The sequence below is a fragment of the Mobula birostris genome, chromosome 31, assembly GCF_030028105.1.
Source record: "Mobula birostris isolate sMobBir1 chromosome 31, sMobBir1.hap1, whole genome shotgun sequence".
Taxonomy (NCBI): Eukaryota; Metazoa; Chordata; class Chondrichthyes; order Myliobatiformes; family Myliobatidae; genus Mobula; species Mobula birostris.
Window position 1 is genome coordinate 36,266,257 of NC_092400.1, and position 27,968 is coordinate 36,294,224.

Consider the following 27,968-nt stretch of genomic DNA (forward strand, 5'->3'; position numbering starts at 1 on the left):
GTGGGTGTACCTTTGGATGTCCGGCATCTACAGAATCTCGTCTTTATTCTTTGGAGCTCCATCGCCTTCGAGAGTTGCCAGGTGCCTCCTTCAGCTGCCAATAAGATTCAGATTCAGATGAGTTTCTTGTCACATACGCCAAGGTGCAGAGAAATCCCTCGTTCGTGTGAAGCTCGCAGAGGAAGCACTGTGCCTGGTAAGAGCACAGTGACGATCACAGAACAGCAGACTGGTGCAAAGCTTGTGCTGCACTCTGAGGTGGTGCCAAACAAAAAGCTACAGTGACAATAATGGAATAACTGAGACAGGGAGAGTTTTGAGTTTGAGAATGTCACTGGGATGGAAATGTCAAGGAGCTGACCGGTTCAGAGGACTGAGAGCACTGGGAAAGAAGTTGTTCTTGAGTCCGGATAACCAGGCTTTCAAACTCCTGTATTTTCTCCCGGATGGTAGAAGAAAGCAAAGGAATGGCCAGGGTGGCAGGTGACCTTGACGATCTGTTAGCCTTCCTGATGCAATGCATTATGAACATGGACTGGATGGAGAGAATTTACGAGCCTAGGATGGACTGGACAGTGTTTACCACTCTGTGCAGGTTCCACCAGTCCAGGCACAAACAACTGGGAGAGAGATAGACCTTCAGAAATGCACAATCCAGCACACCATGAAGACCAGTGATCCCTGTGCTCAAAGACTGGTTTGTGGCCCCTGTGGATGAAGACTCGTGATCCCCCCAGTCAGTGAGTCTCAGGGTCAGAGGTTTCTGCGAGCCTAGAGGTCGAGGTTCAATGTCCCATGATCAGCATTTGGCCTCATGATAACATCTGGTCCTGAAGCAGGTAAAAACACCGGGAACAATTGACTGTCCACAAGCCGCAGCAGTTCAAGGTGGCAGTACAAGGCACCCTTTCAAACACAGTCAGGAATGGGCAAGTCCCACAACCTGTACATTATTACAACTGGAAGCAGTCATTGTGGGAAAGTGGGAAAGATTAGGGATCCAGCTGTCAATGTCAGTGTGATTAAAAATGAGAAGCCCCAAAATGGAGGGGGGGGGCTAAGATCTTGGTCAGTGGTAAATGCAATAGGACTGATCAGCATATAAGGGAGCAGGACTTGGAGGGAAGGGAAGAAGGGAAGAAATCCACTGTACAAGAGAGGTTGGGATCAGCTGTAGCTGTCCCTTCCTGATAGAATACCATGGTTTTCACACTAGGAGCTCTTCTGTGGGCAATACCATTGCTGTAGAAATATACCGCAGAGAGGAGAGAAGAGAGAGAGAGAAAGGAAAACAGTAATTATAAGCACAAGAGATTCTGCAAATGTCGGAAATCCAGAGCAAATGGAGGAACTCAGCAGGTCAGGCAGCATCTATGGAGGGAATAAAGAGCTGACATTTCAGGTTGAGACCCTCTATCAGGACTTTCATTCAGTAATTCTTCATCAGTAACTTTAAGTCCTTTTCTCTCTCTCTGTGCTCTGTGTGGAGATTGCTAACATAAATTCTCTTCTACAGGGAAGCTTCAACTGGAATATCAATCAAACCAGTTTAAATCAGCTAATTTTCACCATTTAGACTGCTGAGTTACAAAATATGTAAGCTAGTTTGATTTGGTAATTGACCTTCTCTGCAGAGTCTTAAAGGACCATCAGCCTGAGAATAGCTGTACAGGCAGCCACTGCAGCTGTCCTGTGCCTGTGAAAAACAGCACTTCTTTCAAGAAACCAACAGTACACAATTCCTGTTTCCAACCGGGCCAACAATGTTACTGATAAACAGAGCTGAGAGACAGATTAATGTGCAGATATGCAATCAATGAAGAATCCACATTATTGGTCTCTCCAATCTCCACAATCATATTAATTCTACAACAAATGGGGCCTCCCAGTCACTGTGATAAACAGTCTGGTGAATGGGGCTGAATCCAATTAAAACTCACTCCGTACTGTGGCCTACATTGGCAGGCTGGTGTTAGTGGCAGCTCTTGGGACTCTTCATCCACTAACAGTAAGATCACTGTTCCTTTTCGATGGTTTCTCATTTCTCCCACCTCAAGCTGGGTTGCAGCCCTTCCTAATGGAGCTACCTCACAGTGATACCTCTCAGCAGGATGCATCATCCGTCTGCTTCTACTTAGCCTATCACCTCCACTGAGGCATTGGCCACCAGAGTTCTCTGTCCTGGGCAAAAGGTTGATCAGCTCTCTAGTTTCTGGTTTCACCACGTGACTTCATACACCTTCTAGGCAAAGACCCCTCCTCTCTGAGGGATGAGGTCTTTGGAGCTCTTGGCGTTTCCATAGCTCAGGGTTTTTAACGGGATGGGGTTGCGAGCCCCATACCCAACCCTCTTCCTCCCTCAGCCGGGCTTGAGACCGTCCATGGCAGAGTTTCATCGTCTGAGCATCAGTCTCTCCTCTCCTAATAGCCACTCTACCTCAATCCACGAGTAGAGAACGACAGCCAATCTGCTTACTCTAGATTACCACAGAAACCAGGCATCTCCAGATATCTGGTGTAACAAATCCAAAAAGCTGGGGGAACTCAACATGTCGACTGTCTATTCCTCTCCACAGACGCTGCCTGACCTGCTGAGTTCCTCCAGCGTTTTATATTGGTTGCACTGGATTTCCAGCATCGGCAGAATCTCTTGTGTCTGGTGAGGACTTCCATTCTCAGAGTAAAAAGAAGCACTTTCTAAAAATGCCCCAGAGGTGTACATATCATCGACCACTGCAGCCAGCTCCAAGCTCTCCGAGGTGCTTTGGTCAGCAGGACTGGAGGTTCCTGTACCAGAGATTTAAGAATAAGATTCTGAACCTGATGCTAGTGCATTACTGAATAGGTGTACCAATACCCACTGTCCTTCTATAGACACAAAATACTCTGCAGATGCTGGGGTCAAAGCAACACTCACAACATGCTGGATGAACTCAGCAGGTCGGGCAGCATCCGTGGAAACGATGAGTCGACGTTTCGGGCCAGAACCCTTCGTCAGGACTGAAAAGGGAGGGGACAGAGGCCCTATAAAGAAGGTGGGGGGAGGGTGGGAAGGAGAAGGCTGGTAGGTGCCAGATGAAAAACCAGTAAGGGGAAAGATAAAGGGGAGGGGGAGGGGAAGCATGGAGGTGATAGGCAGGAAAGGTAAAGAAGGAATAGGGGAAAGCACAATGGGTAGTAGAAGGAGGCAGAACCATGAGGGAGGTGATAGGCAGCTGGGGGAGGGGGCAGAGTGAAACTGGGATGGGGGAAGGAAGGGGGAGGGAATTACCGGAAGTTGGAGAATTCTGTGTTCATACCAAGGAGCTGGAGGCTACCTAGATGGTATATGAGGTGTTGCTCCTCCAACCTGAGTTTAGCCTCATCATGGCAGTAGAGGAGGCCATGTATGGACATATCTGAATGGGAATGGGAAGCAGAGTTGGAGTGGGTGGCAACCGGGAGATCCTGTCTGTTGTGGCGGACGGAGTGGAGGTGCTTGACGAAGCAGTCTCCCAATCTGCGTCGGGTTTCACTGATGTAGAGGAGGCCGCACTGGGAGCACCAGATGCAATAGATGACCCCAACAGACTCACAAGTGAAGTGTTGGAAGGACTGTTTGGTGCCCTGAATGGTGGCAAGAGAGGAGGTGTAGGGACAGGTGTAGCACTTACGCTTACAGGGATAAGTGCCGGGTGGGAGATCCGCAGGGAAGGACGTGTAGATCAGGGAATTGCGGAGGGAATGACCCCTGCGGAAAGCAGAGAGGGCTGGAGAGGGAAAGATGTGCTTCGTGGTAGGGTCCTGTTGAAGGTGGCAGAAGTTGCGGAGGGTAATGTGCTGGATCCGGAGGCTGGTGGGGGTGGTAGGTGAGGACAAGGGGAACTCTGCCCTTGTTGTGGTGGCGGGAGGATGGGGTGAGGGCCAAAGTGCGGGAAATGGAGGAGATGCGGGTGAGGGCATCATTGATGACAGCAGAAGGAAAACCATGATCCTTAAAGAAAGAGGACATCTGAGATGTCCTGGAACGGAAAGCCTCATCCTGGGAGCAAATGCGGCAGAGACGAAGGAACTGGGAATAGGGAATGGCATTTTTGCATGCAGCAGGGTGGGAAGAGGTATAGTTGAGGTAGTGATGAGAGTCAGTGGGCTTGTAGAAGACGTCAATGGACAGTCTGTGGAGACCGAGAGATTGAGAAGGGGGATGGACCAAGTGAATTTGAGGGCTGGGTGGAAGTTTTAAGTAAAGTCGATGAAATTGATGAGCTCAGCATGGGTGCAGGAAGCAGCACCAATGTAGTCGTCAATGTAGTGAAGGAAAAGTTGGGGAGCAGTACCAGTATAGGTTTGGAGCACAGACTGTTCCACATAACCAACGAAGAGGCAGGCATAGCTGGGGCCCATGCGAGTGCCCATAGCTACACCCTTGGTCTGAAGAAAGTGGGAAGAGCCAAACATAAGTTATTAAGTGTGAGTACCAGTTCCGCCAACCAGAGGAGGGTAGTGGTGGTGGGGAACTGGTGAGGTCTATTGTCCAGAAAGTAGCAGAGAGCTTTGAGGCCTTCTTGATGGGGAATGGAGGTGTATAAGGATTTAATAACTTCCAGTTCCCCAGTCCCGACTGCCTCATTTTCCCTATGGATGTCCAATCCATTCCCTATTCCCAGTTCCGATTGAGGCAACACTTCACTTGCCAATCTGCTGGGGTCATCTATTGCATTCGGTGCTCCCGGTGCGGCCTCCTCTACATCGGTGAAACCCAACGCAGATTGGGGGACCGCTTCATCGAGCACCTCCGCTCCGTCCGCCAAAACAGACAGGATCTCCCGGTAGCCACCCACTTCAACTCTGCTTCACATTCCCATTCGGATATGTCCATACATGGCCTCCTCTACTGCCATGATGAGGCTAAACTCAGTTTGGAGGAACAACACCTCATATACTGTCTAGGTAGTCTCCAGCTCCTTGGTATGAACAGTGAATTCTCCAACTTCTGGTAATTCCCTCCCCCTCCCTTCCCCCATCCCAGTTTCACTCTGCCCCCTCCCCCAGCTGCCTATCACCTCCCTCATGGTTCTGCCTCCTTCTACTACCCATTGTGCTTTCCCCTATTCCTTCTTCACCTTTCCTGCCTATCCTCTCCCTGCTTCCCCTCTCCCACCCTTTGATCTTTCCCCTTACTGGTTCTTCATCTGGAACCTACCAGCCTTCTCCTTCTCACCCTCCCCCACCTCCTTTATAGGGCCTCTGCCCCTTCCCTCTACAGTCCTGACGAAGGGTTCCAGCCCGAAATGTCGACTCGTTTCCACGGATGCTGCCCGACCTGCCGAATTCCTCCAGTGTGTTGTGAGTGTCCTTCTATAGACACCTTCACGTACACTGCAGGAGATTCTCTGCCTGATCTTTGACCTCGTCCTTCCCACCCTAATCTCTCCTTCATCAAGGAAAACAGTAATCTTCGCGCATTTCTTCCAGTTTCCTTTACTGCTTTCGGGGCATCCACTGTGGCTTCAGACTCACAGAGTCACACACCATCAGTAATCCACTGTGGCTTCAGACTCACAGAGTCACACACCATCAGTAATCCACTGTGGCTTCAGATTTACAGAGTCACACACCATCAGTAATCCACTGTGGCTTCAGATCCACAGAGTAACACACCATCAGTAATCCACTGTGGCTTCAGATCCACAGAGTCACACACCATCAGTAATCCACTGTGGCTTCAGATTCACAGAGTCACACACCATCAGTAATCCACTGTGGCTTCAGATCCACAGAGTCACACACCATCAGTAATCCACTGTGGCTTCAGATTCACAGAGTCACACACCATCAGTAATCCACTGTGGCTTCAGACTCACAGAGTAACACACCATCAGTAATCCACTGTGGCTTCAGATTCACAGAGTCACACACCATCAGTAATCCACTGTGGCTTCAGACTCACAGAGTAACATACCATCAGTAATCCACTGTGGCTTCAGATCCAGAGTCATACACCATCAGTAATCTACTGTGGTTTCTGTCTCACAGAGTCACACACCATCAGTAATCCACTGTGGTTTCTGTCTCACAGAGTCACACACCATCAGTAATCCACTGTGGCTTCAGACTCACTGAGTCACGCCAGGGATACAGGCCTTTCGGCCCAACGCTCAGCCTATCCACCCACGTTTGGCCCACTGCTCTCTAATCCTCTCCTATCTGTGTACTTATCTAAACAGTTATTAAATTTTGTTAATGTGAGACATCAATTCCAAATATGGACCACATTTGTGCAAAAAAATCTGATGTCGGCTGTCCTCAATCTCCCATGTTTCTAGAGAATACAATCCCAGTCCACACTAACTCTTCTCGTAACTCAGGCCTCCAAGTCAAGGCAACAGCCTGGGCAGGTGAGGCAGCAAACAACAGGAATTCTGCAGATGCTGGAAATTCAAGCAACACACATCAACGTTGCTGGTGAACGCAGCAGGCCAGGCAGCATCTCTAGGAAGAGGTACAGTTGACGTTTCAGGCCGAGACCTGAGGAAGGGTCTTCCTAGACCTGTTTCTAGAGATGCTGCCTGGCCTGCTGCATTCACCAGCAACTTTGATGTGTGTTGCAGGTGAGGCAGCAATTCACTTCTCCTAGTCTTGTGATCGGCATACACTGAATGCTCACGACAAGGCCTCCTCAGCACTGGAGAAGCCAAACACAGACTGGATGATCATTCAGCCTGCAGGAGTGACCCTGAGTGCATTTTCCACACTCCCACCAGCCTCTGTGCAAAAAATATCGAACTCTGACAAGCCCTCCGATCATCTTAAAAGTATGTCCTCTCGTAACAGCCAATGCCAGCCTGGGATAAAGGCACTGGCCATCCTCTCTATGCTTCTTGTCATCTTATATGCCTCTTTCAAGTCTCCTCTCATCCTCCTTCAATCTAAAAAGAAACGTCCAAGCTCATAAGGCATGCTCTCTAATCCAGACAGCATCCTAGAAAATCTCCGCAGCAAACTGGAAAATCTCTTCTGCAGCATCTTGGTAAATCTGCTCTGCACTCTCCCTAAAGCTTCTACATCCACAACCCTGCTACTTTAACTCCCCATTGTACTCTCACCTTGACCTCTCTGGCTGTGACCTCCTGCATTCATTTTGACTCGCTTTTCCCTTGGGTTTTGTACACTCTGACCTGCCATATTTTACAATCAACCACTAGCTGTGCAGACAACTTGATCTTCGCTGCAACTTCACTACCACAGTAAGACATTTCGTCTTGCCTTATCAGAGATATTCCCTTCATCCACCTATCTCTACCTTCTCCGCTACCTAAAACTGACATGCTATCCTTCTGCCCCAGTTCTCATGGAAAGTCAGCTGTTTCTTTCCACAGATACTGCCTGACCTGCTGAGTGTTTCTGACATTTTCCATATTTTTTTGTCAGTTTGCCAGTATTTGGTTTTCACAGAACAAGCTGGACTGTTTAATCTTGACACGCCCACCATGTCAAGAATCAGTCTGGTGAACCTCTGCTTCAGTCTCTCTACCACACACACTCCTCATTAAGTAGGGTGACCAGACCTGTATATATGCAGACCTCACCACAGCTCTATGTACAAACTGCAGCCACAAGTCTCCACGCTTGTACTCTGAGTAATGAATACTGAACAAAGCTGACAAGGAAGATTTGTTGCTGGAAAATGACAAGTCACCTTGAAAGGAAGGGCAAACATGCAGCTACCCAAGAACGTACTGATAGTACACTATGTGCTTTCATGCTTTTGTATCTATCCTGATGTCTAGCAGGAAATCCCTGGCCTCTATCCCTCTCTATCCACGCATGTATCCAAATGTCCGTGGGAGAAAGTTCGGCCCATATATCCCTCTATTCCAGGGGTTCCCAACCTGGGATCCATGGACCCCTTCCTTAACAGTATTGATCCATGGCATAAAAAACGTAGGGAACCTGTGCTCTGAACTGTTCCTAGCCATGTACCTGCCTCAGTATCTTTTACACATTGTAACTGAACCCACATCTACCACTTCATCTGGCAGCTCACTCTGTGCACCCACCACTCTCTGTGTGGAAAAGCAGGTTCTTTTTAAATCATTCCTCACTCAGGTTCTTTTTAAATCATTCCTCACTCTCAAGTCTAGACTCTCCTACCCCAAAAAAAACGACCATCCACCTTATCTATAACTTCCATGATTTTATGAACCTCAGCTTCCTTTGTCCCAGAGAAAGGAGTCCCACTATCCAGCCCTCTCCTTATAGCTGAAGTCCTTCAGTCCCAGTAACGTTCTCTTGTACCTTCCTCTGCACCTTTCCAGCCGACAGAGTTCCCCTCGCTCTGAGCCCCTCACAAACGGGCAGGGTACCGAGACTCACCACAGAAGGAGATAATGTGGCTGCTGTCCTCATGTACGAACTTCCTGGTGACTGCTTCCTCCATGATCTGCTTCACCTGCACAAGCAACAAGGAAATGGCGTTAATCCCCACTGTGTCAACCATAGATTCCACAGGGATTATAACTCACGACTGGGCTGGAGCTCGGGGAGAGGAGGCAGGGTTAGGAGAAAGAAGGGCGAGGATTCGCCAATTTTCAGAATCAGGTTTATTATCACCAGCATGTGACGTGAAATTTGTTAACTTAGCAGCAGCAGCAGTTCAATGCAATACATAATCTAGAAGAGGAAAAAAATAAATAAAATAATAATAACAAATAATCAAGTAAATCAATTACAGTATATGTAAATTGAAGAGATTAAAATTATAGGCATCCATTAGTCTCATGAGACTATGGATTTGCGCCTTGGAAGGTTTCCAGGGCACAGGCCTGGGCAAGGTTGTATGGAAGAGCGGCAGTTGCCCATGCTGCAAGTCTCCCCTCTCCACGCCACTGATGTTGTCCAAGGGAAGGGCACTAGGACCGATACAGCTTGCTACCAGTGTCGTCGCAGAGCAATGTGTGGTTAAGTGCCTTGCTCAAGGACACAACACGCTGCCTCAGCTGAGGCTTGAACTAGCGACCTTCAGACCACTAGACCAACGCCTTAACCACTTGGCCACGCGCCAACACAATAGATTAAAAAACGTGCAAAAACAGAAATAATATATATTTAAAAAGTGAGGTAGTGTCCAAGGGTTCAATGTCCATTTAGGAATCGGATGGCGGAGGGGAAGAAGCTGTTCCTAAATCGCTGAGTGTGTGTCTTCAGGCTTCTGTACCTCCTACCTGATGGTAACAATGAGAAAAGGGCATGCCCTGGGTGCTGGGGGTCCTTAATACCGCTCCTTTCTGAGACACCGCTCCTTGAAGATGTCCTGGATACTTTGTAGGCTGGTACCCAAGATGGAACCGACTAGATTTATGACTCTCTGCAGCTTCTTTCGGCCCTGTGCAGTAGCACAGCCCCCCATACCAGACAGTGATGCAGCCTGTCAGAATGCTCTCCACGGTACAGCTATAGAAGTTTTTGAGTGTTTTTGTTGTCATACCAAATCTTTTCAAACTCCTAATTAAGTATAGTCACTGTCTTGCCTTCTTTATAGCTGCATCAATATGTTGCGACTAGGTTAGGTCCTCAGAGATCTTGACACCCAGGAACTTGAAACTACTCATTCTCTCCATTTGTGATCCCTTTATGATGATTGGTATGTGTTCCTTCATCTTACCCTTCCCTAAGTCCACTATCAACTCTTTCATCTCATTTGAGTGCAAGATTGTTGCTGTGACACCACTCCACTAGTTGGCATATCACACTCCTGTACACCCTCTCATCACCACTTTACCAACAATGGTTGTATCATCAGCAAATTTGTAGATGGTATTTGAGCTACGCCTAGCCACACAGTCATGGGTATAGAGAGAGTAGAGCAGTGGGCTAAGCACACACCCCGAGGTGCACCAGTGTTGATCGTCAATGAGGAGGATATGTTATCACCAATCCGCACAGACTGTGTCTTCCCGTTAGGAAGTCGAGAATCCAATTTCAGAGAGAGGTACAGAGGCCCAGGTTCTGCAAGTTATGAATCAGGATTGTGGGAATGATGGTGTTAAATGTTGAGCTATAGTCAACGAACAGCATCCTGATATAGATGTTTGTATTGTCCAGCTGGTCTATTTTTGTGACACGTAATAGTTCGACAAGGACCCGATGGGCCAAGGGGTCTGTTTCTGTGCTCTGTGACTGTATTTTATGGATGAATTGCCATTCAATGGACTTATGAAGCTGTTGGCAACTTTGCTTCAAAAACAACTGTTCTTCAGTGAGCTGTGAGGTCATAATACCTCAGTCATCTCTTTGACCGAGCTGCCAACAGTAGTCTCAATATCACCTTCTGTAACCTAGTGCAAATTAACACAGCTGGAAGACAGTTTGTTCAGTTCTACTATGTTAAGAATGCCATATTTACACTGCTTTCTGTTCAGTGTCATCTTCCTGGTCCATGGCCCCCTCTATTGCCACAATGAGGACACTCACCGGTTGGAGGAGCAACACCTCATATTTCATCTGGGTAGTCTCCAATCTAATGGCATGAACATCGATTTCTACAACTTCTGATAATTTCTCCCCTCCCCCTCTCTCCTTTTACATCCCCCTGTCAGGTTCCTCTCTTACCCCTTCCCTTCTCCTCACTCTGGTGCCCCTCTGCTTTCCCTCTCTCCCATTCTCCACACTCCTCTCCTGTCAGATTCCACCGATCACCTCCCAGCCTCTCACTTCTTCCCCCCCCCCCACTTTCCCCCTCACCTGGTCTCACCTGTCATCTCCCAGTGTCTCACTTCATCCCCTCTCTCCCCCACCCACCCACCTTCCTCCTCACCTGGTCTCACCTGTCACCTCCCAGTGTCTCACTTCATCCCCCCTCTCCCCCACCCACCCACCTTCCTCCTCACCTGGTCTCACCTGTCACCTCCCAGTGTCTCACTTCATCCCCCCTCTCCCCCACCCACCCACCTTCCCCCTCACCTGGTCTCACCTGTCACCTCCCAGTGTCTCACTTCATCCCCCCCTCCCCCTCACCCACCCACCTTCCCCCTCACCTGGTCTCACCTGTCACCTCCCAGTGTCTCACCTCATCCCCTCTCTCCCCCAGCCACCCACCTTCTCCCTCACCTGGTCTCACCTGTCACCTCCCAGTGTCTCACTTCATCCCCCCTCTCCCCACCCACCCACCTTCCCCCTCACCTGATCTCACCTGTCACCTGCCAGCTCGTATTCCCCCCCTTCCCCGCACCTTCTAATTCTGGCTTCTCCCCCTTCCTTTCCTGTCCTGATGAAGAGTCTTAGCCTGAAATGTCAACTGTTTATTCCTCTCCACACCTGACCTGCTGAGTTCCTCATGGCTGATCCAATTCCCTCTCAGCCCCAATCTCCTGCCTTCTCCACATAACGTTTCACACCCTGACTAATCAAGAACTTATTAACCTCTGCCTTAAATATATCCAATGACTTGTCCTCGCCACCCTCTAGTTAAAGAAATCCCTCCTCATCTCCGTTCTAAATGGATGTCCCTCTATTCTGAAGCTGTGCCCTCTGTTCCTAGACTCTCCAACTCTCCCCACCATAGGAAACAGGCTCTCCACATCCACTCTATCGAGGCCTTTCAACATTCAATAGGTTTCAAATGTGCTATCTTTCTGGATATTGTGCACTGGACTGAAACACAGCAAACTGATCTTGGAATACTGCCAATGTCTGAAGCATTTTTCATCAAACTCTTTACAATCAGCCAACAAACGAGCACAAAATTGCATAGTGATAAACATCCAAACTCAATGAAACATCTCCGATTGCATTCATTATTTCAGGACGCTGCACCCGTTTCCGGCTGCTCGCAGATAAAGGAGGCCATCTGGAGAAGTCTAGCTCGCTCATCCTAACTCAGATATCAACCAGTAATAGTAATGGTAGCACAAAGGGTAGTTTAACACTACACAACGCCAGCAAGCAGGGTTCAAGTCCTGCTGCTGTTTGGAAGGAACATGTTCTCCCCATGACCATGTGGGTTTCTTCCAGGTGCTCCCGTTTCCTCCCATATTCCACCAGAGACATACAGGTCCAAGTGATGCATCCTCTGAATTTTCAATGTACATATGACAAATAAAGCCAATATTATCTTTACAACTGTGCGTGAACAATGTCAGTGTCTTCATAGCGCCAGCTGAAAGTCTCCGCCACTAGCGGAGAGAATTTCTCATGACCACCTGATCGCCAAACAGCCCCGTATCGTCTTGAGGTGGATGGTCACAGCCTTTTTCCCAGGGGAGGGGCGTCTAAACCCAGGAGGTACAGGTTTATTCCACACAGAGTATGGTGGGTGTGTGGAGCAAGCTGCCAAAATGGTAGAGGCAGGTGTAATGAGTGTGTCTGAAAGTCACCTGGAGAGATACATGGATAGGATAGGTTTAGAGAGATTTGGGTCAAGTGCAGGCAAATAAGACCACCTCAGATAGGCATATCCTGATAGTCACAGACAGGCTGGGCTAAGGAACCTGCTTTATGCACTGCAGAACACTATGACAATGAACAATATTCACCAAAACAACGTGTATTATATAGACACACTCTACACAAGAAAATAAGCAGGAAGAAGTCATTCGGCCTATTGATGCTAAGAACAGATTTATTATCAAACTTCACTCATTGTCTACACATGAGCTACTTGTTATGAGGTTATCATCACAAGTAAATGATTCCTTGCTGTTAGACTGGAATAATCACCCATGTTTAGAATTCCAATTTCTGCAATTATTACATTAAATAGAACTTATTATCTTAGAATCTGCAGAATCCAAGGTTTCCGAAGCAGAACCAAAAAGATGGATTACTATCTGAGCCACGTGCAAAATGGCAGAGGGTCAAAAAGATTAGAGAGTTAAATGCATGGCTCAAGGATTGGTGTGGGAGAAGTGGGTTTGAATTCATGGGAAATTGGCACCAGTACAGTATTGAGGAAGGACGGAGCTCTACGAACGGGACGGGCTCCACCTGAACTGTGATGGGACCTGGATCCTTGTGAATTGCATAACTAGAGCTGTGGATAGGGCTTTAAACTAAATAGCAGTGGGGGGTGGGTTCAACAGATTGGAGGACTATGGATAAAGTGAAAAAAGAAAAATGTAGATGAAGATAAAGAAAAAACAAAAGATAAAAAAGGGAAAAGTAAGAAAGGAGTGAAGAAAAGTCAAGTGCAAAAGAGTAAAAGATTACAAGATTTTAAAAGCACAGTGAGTGTAAAGGCACCTTATTTGAAGCCTGTAGTATGTGAAACAAGGTCAGTGAACTAGTGGCTCAAATCAGTACAGAGGTATGACCTAGTGGCCATTACAGAGACATGGTGGCAAGGTGGAGAGGATTGGGAGTTAAATATCCAAGGATATCAGGTAATATGGAAGGACAGGCAGAAGGTAAGGGAGGTGGGGTAGCACTCCTAATTAAGGATGTGATCAGGGCGATAGTGAGAGACGATATAAGATCTAAGGAGCAGAATGTTGAATCCATCTGGGTAGAGAGAAGGAATAGGAAGGGGAAATAAATCACTGGTGGGAGTTGTCTATTGGTCACCGAATAATAACATTACAGTGGCACAGGCAATAAACCGAGAAATATCTGAGGCATGTAAGAATGGAACAGCAGTTATCATGGGGGCTTTAACTTGCACGTAGATTGGGTGAATCAAGTGGGTCGAGGCATTCTTGAGGAGGACTTCATAGAATGCATCAGTGATGGCTTTCTTGAACAGCATTTTACTGAACCTACAAGGGAACGTGCTATCTTAGATCTGGCCCTGTGCAATGAGACAGGTAAAATTTGTGATCTTGTATTTAGGGATCCACTTGGAAAGAGTGATCACAGTATGATTGAATTTCTCATACAAATGGAGGGTGCAATAGTTCAACCTAAAACCAGTGCTTTATGCCCAAATAATGGAGATTACAATGGGATGAGGGAGGATTTGGCTAGTGTAGACTGGGAACACAGGCTAGATGATGGGACAGATTAGGAAGACTGTCAAAGAGATTTTTCACAGTGCTCAACAAGAGAATATTCTAGTAAAAAGCAAGAACAGTAAGGTTGGGGAAGCCAGCCTTGGATAACTAAGGAAATAAAAGAAGGTATCAAACTCAAAGCTCGTGTATACAAAGTTGCCAAGAGTAGTGAGAAACTGGAAGATTGGGAAGACTTTAAAAAGCAGCAAGTACCAACAAAGCGAGCAATAAAGAAAGGGAAGCTAAATTATGAAAATAAGATAGCACAAAATATAAAACAGATTGCAAAAGTTTCTTTTATAACTATATAAAGCAGAAAAGGGGGGCTAAAGTGGATGTAGGTCCCTTGGAAGAAGAGAAGGGGGAACTGATATTGGATAATGAGGAAATACCCAAGGCACTGGATAACTATTTTGTGTTGGCCTTCACGGTGGAGGACACACCTAACATGCCAAAGAGAGATGTTACGCATGTGATGAGAAGTGAGGACCTCGATACAGTAGCTTTCACTAAAGAGGTAGTACTGAGCAAACCTGTGGTCCTATAGATAGACAAGTCTCCTGGTCCTGATGAAGTGCATCTCAGGGTACTAAAAGAAATGGTAGAGGTTATAGTAGAGGCTTTGGTGATAATTTACCAAAATTCTCTGGACTCTGGGTAAGTCCCGGTGGACTGGAAGACACTGAACATCACGCAACTGTTCAAAAAATGATGTAGGCAAACGGCAGGTAGCTATAGGCCAGTTAGCTTAACATCTGTAGTTGGGAATATGCTTGAAGCTGTCAATAAAGAAGAAATAGCGAGACATTTAGAAAGGAGTGGTTCCATTAGACAGACGCCGCATGGATTCAGAAAGGGCAGGTCCTGTTTGACAAACTTACTGGAGTTCTTTGAGAACATAATGAGTGCAGTGGATAGAGGGGAACAGGTGGATGTCGTATGCTTGGATTTCCAGAAGGCATTCAATAAGGTGCCGCATAAGAGACTTATAAATAAGATACGAATGCATGGAAGTGTATTGGGAGTGTATGGAAGCGTATTGGCATGGATAGTGGATTGGTTAACCAATAGAAGGCAGAGAGTTGGTATAAATGGGTGTTTCTCCGGTTGGCAGTCAGTGGTGAGTGGGGTGCCGCAGGGGTCGATGCTGGGCCTGCCACTGCTTACCATTTACTTTGATGATTTGGAAGAGGGGACTGAGTGTAGCATAGCAAAATTTGGTGATGACACTAAACTGAGTGGAAAAGCAAATTGTACAGAGGATGTGGAGAGTCTGCAGAGGGATATAGATAGGTTAAGTAATTGGGCCAAGGTCTGGCAGATGGAATACAACGTTGGTAAGTGCAAGATCATCCACTTTGGAAGGAATAATAGAAGAGCAAGTTATTATTTAAATGGTGAAAGATTGCAGCATGCTGTTGTGCAGAGGAACTTGGGAGTGCTTGTGCATGAATTGCAAAAAGCTGACTTGCAGGTACAACAGGTTATTAAGAAGGTAAAAAGAAAGTTGACCTTCATTGCTAGAGAGATTGAATTCAAGAGCAGGGAGGTCATGCTGCAATTATACAGGGTACTGGTGAGGCCGCACCTGGAATACTGATGTGCAGTTCTGGTCTCCATACTTGAGGAATGATATACTGCTTTTAGAGGCAGTGCAGAGGAGGTTCACCAGGTTGATTCCAGAGATGAAGGGGTTAACCTATGAGGCGAGATTGAGTCGCCTGGGACTATACTCTCTGGAGTTCAGAAGAATGAGAGGGAATCTTATAGAAACTTAAAAAATTTTGAAAAGGATAGATAAGATAGAAGTAGGAAAGTTGTTTCCATTGGTCGGTGAGACTAGAACTAGGGGACATTGTCTCAAGATTCGGAAGAAGATTCAGGACGGAGATGAGGAGAAACTGTTTTTCCCAGAGAGTGGTGAATCTGTGGAATTCTCTGCCCAGGGAAGCAGTTGAGGCTTCTTCACTAAATATAATTAAGATACAGTTAGATAGATTTTTACATAGTAGGAGAATTAAGGGTTATGGGGAAAAGGCAGGTAGATGGAGCTGAGTTTACAGACAGATCAGCCATGATCTTATTGAATGGTGGAGCAGGCTCGATGGGCCGGATGGCCTACTCCTGCTCCTATTTCTTATATTAAGTGGATCCATTAGGCAGACGCAGCATGGATTCAGCAAAGGCAGGTCCTGTCTGACAAACTTACTGGAGTTCTTTGGGGATATAATGAGCACAGTGGATAGAGGGGAACAGATGGACGTTATTTACTTGGATTTTCAGAAGGTGCTCGATAAGGTGTACCAAAAAAACTTATCCGTAAGATAAGGATGCATAGAGCTAGGGGTGATGTACTTCAGTACAGGTTACATTAATAAACCAATGGACAGAGGACTGGTTAACTAATAGAAAGCAGAGAGTCCGGATACATGGGTGTTACTCTGGTTGGCAATCAGTGGTGAGTGAGGTGCCGCAGGGGTCAGTGATGGGCCCACAACTGTTCACAATATACATTAATGATCTGGAAGGGGAGGTTGAGTGTAGTGTATCTAAGTTTGCTGATGATACTAAATTGAGTGAAAAATCAAATTGTGAAGAAGTTACTGAGAGGCTACAGAGAGATATAGATAGGTTAAGTGAGTGGGCAAGGGTCTGGCAGATGGAGTACAATGTTGGTAAATATGAGGTCATCCACCTTGGAAGGAAAAATGGAAGATCAGATTATTACTTAAATAGTAAAAAATTGCAGCATGCTGCTGTGTGGAGGCACTTGGGAGAGCTTGTGCATGAATCACAAAAGGTTGGTTTGCAGGTGCAGCAGGCTGTCAAGACAGCAAATAGAATGTTGGCTTCATTGCTAGAGGGATTGAATTTAAGAGCAGGGAGGTTATGCTGCAACTGTACAGGATACTGGTGAGTCCGCATCTGGATTACTGAGTGCAGTTCTGGTCTCCTTACTTGAAGAAGGATATACTGGCTTTGGAGGCGGTGCAGAGGAGGTTCACCAGGTTGATTCCAAAAGTGAAGGGATTAGATTATGAAGACAGATGGAGTCGCCTGGGACTGTACTCGCTGGAATTCAGAAGAATGAGAGGAGATCTTATAGAAACATAAAATTATCAAAGGAATAGATAAGATAGAGGCAGGAAACTTGTTTCCACTGGTAGTTGAGACTAGAACTAGGGGGCACAGCCTCAAAATTTGGGGGAGTAGATTTAGGACAGAGATGAGGAGGAACTACTTTTCCCAGACAGTGGTGAATCTGTGGAATTCTCTTCCCAATGAAGCAGTGGAGGCTACCTCAGTAAATATATTTAAGACTAGGTTGGTTAGATTTTGCATGTGTAAGGGGTTTCTTCTTCTATGTTACTGCATAGGCTGATTAAAATGGTTTCTTTGTTATGTTAACTGCTGAGAAAGTTCTCTCGCTAGCAGCTTGTTTGGATTATAGAGAGAGTGTATTCAGCTGCTAACTAATTGGGATAGATGTTATTCTTTCTTGTGTGTCTGTAAGTTATTGTGATGCGTGGGTTTTTGAGCAGAAGGCGAGATGGGGACAGACAGAGTGGACGTGATGCTGTGAGCTGGCCGACGGGGCAGACCCCGAGCCAAAGTCCGAGGTCCAGGGTCTTCGACGAGGAGAGGAGACGAAGACAGACTCGTGTGGAGCGTCTGGTCAACCACCGTGGTTAGTCCCAGGCGGCGGGTCGAGGCGGTCAGAGGGGATCGAATGTTTAGAAGAGGACTGTTACTAGAGCTCCAATTGTTTGTGCACGAAGAGGTTGAACTTTGATAAGTTTGGCGCCTTTTACTTTCCTTTTATATTTTATCTCTATTAATTATATAGTTCCAGTAATATCTATAAATTGTAATCATTTAATTGCATCTGGTGTATTGTCTGTTATTGGCGGGGTGGGGTACCTCACACAGCATCCACACAAACTTAATTACCCAGTTTACCCAAAGGCTGCTCCTCCTTGACGGAAGCGAGTTGAGGCTTACTGGGGGGCTGTACATGTTAGGAGAATTAAGGGTTATGGGGAAAAGGCAGGTCAGCCATGATCTTATTGAATGGCAGAGCAGGCTCGATGGGCCAGATGGCCGACTCCTGCGCCTATTTCTAATGTTGTAACGTTTCCCAGTGATTCATTTCATTCCTCCCTCTAACTTCGCCAACAAGTCTTTTCTTCTACCTCTTGTACCTAACGAGAGACATCTTAATTACAACAGGAAGAGCTGGGGAATTAAGATCCAGGGGATCAGAGGGGGTATCAAGACAGTTGGATGAAAGAAGCCTCAAACAAGAGAAAATCTGCAGATGCTGGAAACTGAAGCAAGACGCACAACTTGGCTTTCATCACAAGATTCTACACCTCTGGATTAAAGGGATAATCAATTTGGGAAACCCCAAAATCTACAGCAGGCACGGGGAACCTTCCTGTGTCGATTTCCACACCTCTCAGTTTGGCACCAAAGGGTGGTGATGTGTGTGTGTGTGTGTGTGTGTGACATGACAATGGAGGTCACAGCTGCTGGACACCAGTGACAGGAAGACACCGGATATCCCACTATTACAGTCTAGACACCTCAGCAACACCATCAGGTGGGTTCTGCTGGATGAGGGTCTCATTTACTATTTTTCTTGTGCTTGCTTTTATGTTTGTAAAATATTCAGTGAAATTTCAGTCATTCATAGTGTATCTGGTTCTATCCTGCAATTTCTTTGTCTGAAAGACCGTGTCATGGCAGAATAAATCAAGACTGTCCCTGTTGTCCCATAGACTGTTCATATCAATAGTTAGAGGTATAAGTCCAGTCTTCAGTTCTGTTCACTTTACATGACTTGCTGCTGCAACCTGACTATAACTGCCTTGTACTGTGAAGAGCATCTGATAAGATGTCTGTGACCATAAGATTGCACCTGATTCTTGACTTCTGGACAATATCACCTTCAGGTCCAGCAGTTCCAAAGCAAGACCCACAGTTGGAGCCTGTGTTCAATTGGCAAATTGGTTTATTAACGTTACCTGTACTAAGGTACAGTGAAAAGCTTTGCTCAGCATGTCACCCATACAGATCTTTTCAGTGCAACAGTGCATTAAGGCAAAGCAATGGAAAACAATAACAGAATGCAGAATGAAGTGTTACAGATTCAGAGGTAGCGTAGGGCAGGCAGGCAGGCATATCAGGTCTGTCTGTCTGTGTGAGTGAGTGGGTGGGAGCGGAGGGGAGGGGTTTGTTTTGCTGTTGTTGTTCTGTTGCTGGTGTTTGTACTGTTCTGCTGAATGTTGTGGGCATGCGATGTTGGCACTAGTATGTGTGGCAACATTTGCAGGCTGCCCCCAGTACATCCCCAGGTTGTGTCGGTTGTTAAGACAAGCGCTGCATTTTGTTGTGTCTGTGCACAACTACATATCAATTAAATAACAGCATGGACACAGGAGATGGCTGTAACTGGTGTATTCACATTGCAGATTAATATGCAGGCATAGACAACAAGCCATAAAAGAAGTAGATCCACACATTTCACTTCCTCCTCCTTTAGATTGATGCGACATAAACTGTCTACGTACAAAACATTGAATTTCCCTTTCACAACGTTCTCAGTTTCTGGTGTCACGTTGCTGTCAGTGACATCATCACTGAGAGTTAAGCCTGGTGACTGTAATGTGACTGTCTTGTTTAATGCAATCTACTCAGTTTGAGTATCCAGTATCTGGTCCACATGATGTCTCCATGTCTGATCTCCAACGTCCACTGTGTACATCAATGGTTTAGTACTTGTAACTATTGTTACGTACCCCGTAACTGGGTTGCCAAACCAGCAGAAATGGACCACTTAGTTGGAGTCTGGATTAATGGAACTAAGAAAGTTTTATTAAAGAAATAAGCAACACAGTACTCTAATCATAAGGATATAAATGCAACAGGTTAGCAATGATAAAACACACATGTACACAGAACTAGGATAATAGGATCAATCAAGCTCTATCGCATTCTAGGGGTAAAATGATCAGTCTCAGGTGACGCAGAGTTCAGTTCAGTTTAGTTCAGTTCGCAGTAATCACTGTTGTGCCGTTGGGGAGGGAGAGAGAGCGAATGAATATGCAAATCTGATTCCAAACAGACCTTCGATATTCCTCGCAGTTAGCTTTCGGGCGAGCCCTTTGTAATGTCTTCTGAGGTCACCGACTGTGACTCCTCCGTTCCAGATACGATCGTTCTTCTGCGGTGAACCCGGCACCCAGGCAAGGCCGGAAACACACACCAGGTTCCCGCCGACCGTACCTTTCCACTCTGTGCGTCTATGGCTGGTCCCGCGACCAGACCTCCAAAACTCCCACCAACTTGTGGGGGGCACACCGCTTTTCCAGGGTCTCGTTACCTCGTGGTGTCGTGGTGTGTCTTTTGCCTTAGCGAACCTGTCCCTTTTATCCCCCTGCTGGGGTATCGCCTGTCCATCAAACTTCAAACAGTTCAGGTTGAAAGCAACCGGTCTTGACAATATTCAGAACTGTGTCTCCTTTTCGTTAATCTCTCTCGTCCCCCATTAACATTTCTGAATGTTCCCCCATTGTCCTCTTATCGGCATCAATCTTCTGATAATTTGGTCTGATGTCACACTATCTACTGGGTGTCCACCTGTATTCTCGGTAACCACGCGCTAGGACTTCCTGTCCAATCTCGAAGCTCCTTGCTGCTTCACTTGGCAATGGGCTGAACTGTTTATCCTGCACTTCCCTCTGCGGTCTGGTTTCAGGAGGTCTGTGCTAGATCTCCGATTCTTGTTCATGAACAGCATTGCAGGTGTTTGATTTATTGTCACATGAACAGAGTTCTGATATACAAAAATGAAGTTGTCCACCCTGTGCTGTAGAGAAATGTCTTCCATGTCCATTGCTTTAATGGACTTCTTGAAGGTTTGGATAAACCTTTCAGCGAACCCATTCATTGCTGGGTGGTGAGGAGCTGACTTGAAATGATGCCATTTTTCTTCATGAGCAGTCGGAATTCTTCTGACTTGTATTGTGGTCTGTTGTTGCTCACAATTTGTTCTGGTAAGACATTTCTGGCAAAAAATAGTCCTCAGGATGGAGGGAGTCTTTGGTGAGGAGGTTGACTTCATTCTAATAATCTCCAGCCACTTTGAATGAGCATCCACAGCAAACAGAAACATGGAGTCCATGAATGACCCAGCAAAGCCAATATGACGATGGCCACTCCCACAGTGTAACGCTGCCTGCAGGGGTGTATTTTGAACTTTTTGGCATCCTGAACAGATTTTGGCCAAGCCTGATCTGTTTATCTATTCCCTTTTCAAAACCTTCTGATTAGCATTAAGCAGCTGTGACAACCCCTGGTTAGTGACACCATTTGGGCTGTCATTGCCTGTTGATCTCACACTAAGAGATTCGATTCAGTGCCAGTCTAGTTGGATTTTTCTCAATCATTCATATCCAAAAAATGCTGGCCTTCCACTTTTCAATACATAAAGCCCTAACTGTTGTGTTTGACCTCCTTATGTCAAGTCACATTTACTTTCAGTTTGCCTTTGGGAGACACTTTTTCCCCTGTATAGGTCTTTAGTATCATTGAGGTCTTCTTTAATAGTATCTTAGAAAACAGTCTGTTGTAGTTCAGCTTCTGGAATTACGGACAAAGGTGACCCGAAATCCAGCTCCATTTTCAGTTTTACACCAGACACAGCTATTGTGATCCGTTTTATATGTTGCGATCTGCTTCAGTAATGCTATGTAGTTCTAGGGATGACAGTTCACCTTCTTCAGATTCTATGTTGTCTGATTCTGTTTTACATTCAGTAACTTATGCCTTTGCTTAGTCATATGTTTCAGACTTTTTGCCTGCCTTGCATAGTCTCTCGATGTGACCTTGTCTGTGAAACCTTCTGCACTTTTTTTTCTTGAACCGACAGTCATTTGCATCATGGGAGGATTTGCCACATCGATAACATTTTTAGATTTTGCACCATTCAAGGACATTTTGTGCATTTCACATTCTAACTTCTTTTTCTGTAGTTCTGCTGCATCCTTTGCTGCAGTCTGTAACAATATTGCAATGGTCAATGCCTGTTCTAAGATTAGGTTTCTTTCGGACAGTAGCCTATTTTGAGTGCTTTGACTATGCATACCACATACAAGTCTATCCCTTAACGTATCAGATAGTCCACCTCTAAAGTGACACCACTGGGAAAGTTTGCGCAGTTCTGCAATGTATTCAGAAATGCTTTCATCTTTTGACTGGTTCTTTTTGTAAAATCTAAGGTTCTCAGCTATTACCAGCGGCTTAGGGCTCAAGTGATGTTGTAAAATTGTAACAGTTTCGTTGAACATCTGGCTTGCTGGCTTTGCGTGGATTACTAAATTGCATAAGAGACTTACGTTCCTGGGCCCATTAAGCTAAGAAGTGTAGGGGCTTTCTTTTGCTCCTCCACACTGTTCACGTTACAATACAGTTCAACCCTCTCAATATACAACTCCCAACCTTCATTAGTGCTATCAAATTCATCAACTTTGGCAACTGAAGCCATCACTACACTATTTTCACTTTAAATTCAGCACATTTTTCACTGTTATCCATGTGTCCCTCGACTTTCTCGTGCTGGGTAACTCTCACTGTTTCGCCCCATAACTGTTGTTTCAGTTTGTGGTATTTTCTGACATTCAGGTTCATACTCATCGCCAATTTGTTGTGTCTGTGTACAACTACGTATCAATTAAATAAAAACACGCATGTGGGAGAGAGAGTTAGCTTTAACTGCTGTATTCACATCGCAGAGAGAGAGAGAACAAAGTGCATGCGTAGACAACAGATCATACATAGTGCTGAGGGGGGGGGTCATTGCTCTAAAAGAAATGGATCCATACATTACACTTTTCACTGTATGTTTCAATGTACATGTGATAAATAAATGGACCTGAATCTGAATAATGAGGTACATTGTGAGGTCAATAAATCATTTTAACATACCGGGGAACGTTCAATTGTCTAACAGTGGTGTCCAAGCTGACCTTGAATCTGGTCGTGCGTGAAGAGACAGGTAGTATGGAGGAAGCAGAGAGGCAGCAGAAGGACTTCAGATAGACTGGGAGAAGAGGCAGATGGAATACAGTGTCGGAAAGTGTATGGTCATGCACTTTGGGAGAAGGAATAAAAGCGCAGACTATTTCCTAAACCGGGGTGGGGGGGGGGGGTGGGATTCAAATGTCCGAGTTACAAAGGGATTTGGGAGTCCTTGTGCACCATTCCCTAAAGGTTAACTTGCAGGTTGAGCTGGTGGTGAGGAAGGCAAATGCAGTGTTAACGTTCATTTTGAAAGGACTAGAATATTAAAGCAATGATGTAATGTTGAGACTTTATTAAGCACTGGTGAGGTCTCACTTGCAGTTTTGGGCTCCTTATCGGAGAAAGGACGTGCTGACACTGGATAAGGCTCAGGGGAGATTCATGAGAATGATACTGGGAATGAAAAGGTTATCATATGAGGAGTGGTTTATGGCTCTAGGCCTGTACTCACTGGAATTTAGAATGGGAGGCGGGGGATCTCATTGAATCCTCCTCTCAGATGTAGAGTAGATGTGGAAAAGATACTTCCTTTGGTGGGGGGGGGGTCTAAGGATACAGTCTCAGAATAGAGGGACGTCCATTTAGAACAGAGGTGAGGAGGAATTTCTTTAGCCAGAGGGTGGTGAATTTGTGGAATTCATTGCCACAAGCAGCTGTGGAGGCCAGGTCACTAGGTGCATTTAAGGCGGAGGTTGATCAGTCAGGGCGTGAAAAGGAATGGGGAGGAGGCAGGAGATTGGGTTGCAAGAGATGCATGATGAAATAGCAGAGCAAAATCAATGGGCCGAATGGCCCAATTCTGCTCCTGTGTCTTATGGTATTATAAGCGACACAGAGAAATCAGCACTCCACTGGAATCTGAGAGACAGAAATCCTACTGTGGGTCACAGCGCTCTCTCTCTCCTTATTCCGTTTCTTGAACTCCACTCCTAGAAAACAAGGGGAAAACCTGGACTGATTCACTCTGTTCAGTACAACTTCAGGTGGGCCAACTTGTTCAAGACATTTAGTTAATTCAGCCTACTGTGTCTGTTCTTGGAGAGAGCTACCCACCCTAAAACAGCAGCCCAATATCAGAATCAAGCTTATTATCACTGACATATGAGACGAAATGTTGTTTTCTGGCAACAGTACAGTGCAATACATAAAAAAATCACCTTAAGATGCAATAAATGTAAAAAATCGATAAATAGTGCAAAAATGAAGTAGTGTTCATGGGTTCGTGGACTACCCAGAAAACTGATGATGGAGGTCAAGAAGCAGTTCCTAAAAATGCCCGTCTTCAGGCTCCGCTTCGTCCCTGAATGGAGCAGTGAGAAGATGGTCTTTAATGATGGATACCACCTTCTCGAGACATCACCTTTCAAAGATGTCCTCAGTCCTCAGTGCCATGATGGAGCTATGGCCCTCTACAGCTATTTCCAATCTTGTGCATTGGCACCTCCACAACAAACAGTGATAGAACCTGTTAGAATGATCTCCATAGTACGCCTGCAGCAATTTACTAGGATCCTTGGTGCCATACCATATCTCCTCAAATTTGTGCTAAAATATAGCCACTGGAGTGCCTTCTTCGTAATTGTATCAGTATGTTGGGCCCAGGATAGATCTTCTGAGATATTGACATGCAGGAACTGGAAGCCGCTCACCTCTTCCATCGCTGGCCCCTCGATGAGGACTGGTGTGTGTTCATCCCTTTGCTGAAGTCCACAATCAATTCCTTGCCTTTACTGATGTTGAGTGCAAGGTTGTTGTAGCAACACCACTCAGCCAGCTGATCTATCTCATTTCTTAGTCCAGTGTTGTGATGACACCCCACACCATACCACCACAAAACTAGAGGGGTTTACCCACACTGATCACTTCTGCAGAGCCAAGCTGATAAAAGGACTGGAGCACAAGAAAGTCCAACGGTTCTTCAGCTCTATAGCATCAAGGCACCCAGCATGCGGCGTTCTTTGTCCATCAAAGTTCAAAGTACATTCATTATCACAGTATGTATACATTATACAACCTTGAGATTCACCTTCTTGCAGGCAGCCACAAAACAAAGGAGCACAAGGGAATCCATTAAAAAAACACGCAACAAAGACCGTCAAACATCCGATGTCTGAACGAAAGGAACGAGTAGTGCAAACAATAAAGAGTAAACAAGTAAAACTCAGAACATTAATTGCAGAGTCCCCGAAAGTCAGTCCACAGTCGCTGAGCCAGTTCAGTGCTGAGGCGAATGAAGGCGTTTCCAGAACCCGGTGGCTGCAGGTCACAGACACTGAGCCAGTTCAGTGCTGGGACAAGTGCCGATGGTTGCAGACCACAGGCTTGGGGCCAGTTCAGTGCTGGGGAGAATGAAGGTGCTCCTGGAGCCCGGTAGCTGCAGGCCACAGACACTGAGCCAGTTCAGTGCTGGAGAGAATGAAGGCGTTCCCAGAGCCCGGTAGCTGCAGGCCACAGACATGGAGCAGGTTCAGTGCTGGAGAGAATGAAGGTGCTCCCAGAGCCCGGTGGCTGCAGGCCACAGGCTTGGAGCCAGTTCAGTGCTGGGACATGTAAACCTTGCAGAGTAGTGAGCGAACACTGGATCGTCCTTTGCCCTTGACCTTGATCTTTTTAATCTGGCTTAAATCGGCCTAACATTGGCTCATTTTCCGTGCCCTGCCACTTCAATACACCCCAAGTCTGCTCCACTAATGGTTGCTGCAACTGCAGCTGAGTTCTCGAGAGTCCAGTTCGCTGAATCCTCCAGGGTACCACAAAAATGCCCAATCGTACAGGACGGTTCAAAAGCACAACTCCCAAAGGGGAATTACAGGCTATGGATTGCCATGTTCATGGTCCAGAAAAAAGTGTAATTAATAGAATAGTTTTTTTTAGATTAGATTATGAGTACACGCAGCTCTCTTTTACTGTCGTTTAGTAATGCATGCATTAAGAAATGATACAATATTTCCTCCGCTGTGATACCACAAAAACACAGGAGAGAACAAGACTGAAAAACTGACAAAAAACACATAATTACAACATATAGTTACAACAGTGCAACAATACCATAACTTGATGAAGAAAAGGCCATGGCACAGTAAAAAGTTCAAAGTCCCTCCAATGTCCCACATCTCACGCAGACGGGAGAAGGAAGAAAACTCTCCCTGCCATGCCCGACCACAGTCCGACTCTGAGTCATCTGAAAACTTCGAGCCTCCAATCAGCCCTCCGACACCAAGTACCGAGCACCATCTCTATCCGAACGCTTCGACCTCAGCCTCGGTCGCCAGCAGCAGGCAAAGCCGGGGATTTTGGGGCCCTCCCTCCGGAAGATTCTCGATCGCGCAGTAACAGCGGCAGCGAACTGGCGTTTCAGAAATTTCTCCAGATGTTCCTCTGTGCTTTCACGTCTGTCTCCATCAAATCAGAATTGTCCACGACCCCTATTTAACAGATACGATATCACTTCACCAGAGAGCTGCGCGCACTGCGTCCTGCTGCCATCTTCTCCTCCCGCCTCAAAAAGTTAGTAGTTTACTGCCAGTAAAGTGTTGCTGTGTCAGCCTCAGCCACAGGAGATATCTTAATCCATGAAGCAATGCAGTCAGCAATGTGACAGCTACTCTGTTCCTATTCAACGATCAAAGTTCAAAGTAAATTTATTATCAAAGTACATATATGTCACCATACCCTACCCTGAGATACATTTTCTTCTAGGCATTCACAGGAGAACAAAAAAAAACAATTACGTCAATGAAAAACTACAGACAGACTGACAAGCAACCTGTACAAATAATAATAATAATAAATAAATAGTAAATAAGTAAGACTGAGAACATGAGTTGTAGAGTGCTTGAAGTGAGTGGAATCGGCTCAGTGCTGAGGTGAGTGTCCCCAAACTAAGAGCAAGATGTACCACTAGGGAGCCCAGAGATTGTCATTGTCACTGCAACCGATAACCTGAAAATTTCTTTGTCTATAATCTCCGTTTATTCTCCGACAAAGCTTAAACCATTCGCTCTTCACTCTAACTTCAGGGGTGTGTGATTAGCCGACTGCTCTACTCTCTATATACACGACTATGTGGCTAGTGTGACAAAAGACCAAGTTATCAGAAGATTGATGCCGATAAGAGAGATTAACGAAAAGAGACACAGTTCCGAGTATTGTCAGACCGGTTGCTTTGAACTGAACAGGCGATACCCCAGCAGGGGGATAAAAGGAACAGGTTCGCTAAGGCAGACACACACCACGACATAACGAGACCCTGGAAGTGCAGTGTGCCCTCCCACAAGTTGGTGGGAGTTTTGGAGGTCTGGTCACAGGACCGACCATAGACGCACAGGGTGAAAAGGTACGATCGGCGGGAACCTGGTGTGTGTGTCCGCCCTTGCCTGTGTGCCGGGTTCACTGCAGAAGAATGATCGTATCCGGAACTGAGGAGTCACAGTCGGTGACCTCCGAAGACATTACAAAGGGTCGCCGAAAGCTAACCGCAAGGAATATCAAAGGTCTGTTTGAATCCGATTTGAATATCATCATTCGCTCTCTCTCTCTCTCTCTCTCTCTCTCTCTCTTCCCCCAACGGCACAACAGCAATTACTACGAACTGTACTAAGCTGAACTGAACTCTGCGTCACTTGAGACTGATCATTTTACCCCTAGACTGCGATAGATCTTGATTGATCCTATTATCCTAGTTCTGTGTAAATGTGTGTTTTTATCATTGCTAACCTGTTGCATTTATATCCTTACCATTAGAGTACTGTGTTACTTATTTCTTTAATAAAACTTTCTTAGTTCCAGTAATTCAGACTCCAACTAAGTGGTCCATTTCTGCTGGTTTGGCAACCCAGTTACGGGGTACGTAACACTAGGTATAGCTCAAATACCATCTATAAATTTGCTGATGATACAACCATTGTTGGTAGAATCTCA

General features: G+C 46.0%; 1 protein-coding gene across 1 annotated transcript in view; it reads right to left on the reverse strand.

The window, feature by feature from the left end:
* sgsm1a (small G protein signaling modulator 1a) overlaps positions 1-24,706 on the reverse strand; it is a 125,862-nt gene extending 101,156 nt beyond the window's left edge. Inside the window, exons 1-2 of the mRNA XM_072247548.1 lie at positions 24,698-24,706; positions 8,356-8,431 (exon numbers count right to left, since the gene is read on the reverse strand). Coding sequence (XP_072103649.1) covers positions 8,356-8,431; positions 24,698-24,706 — 85 coding nt within the window. The remainder of the gene's footprint in view (positions 1-8,355; positions 8,432-24,697) is intronic.
* Between the last annotated feature and the right edge of the window lie 3,262 nt (positions 24,707-27,968).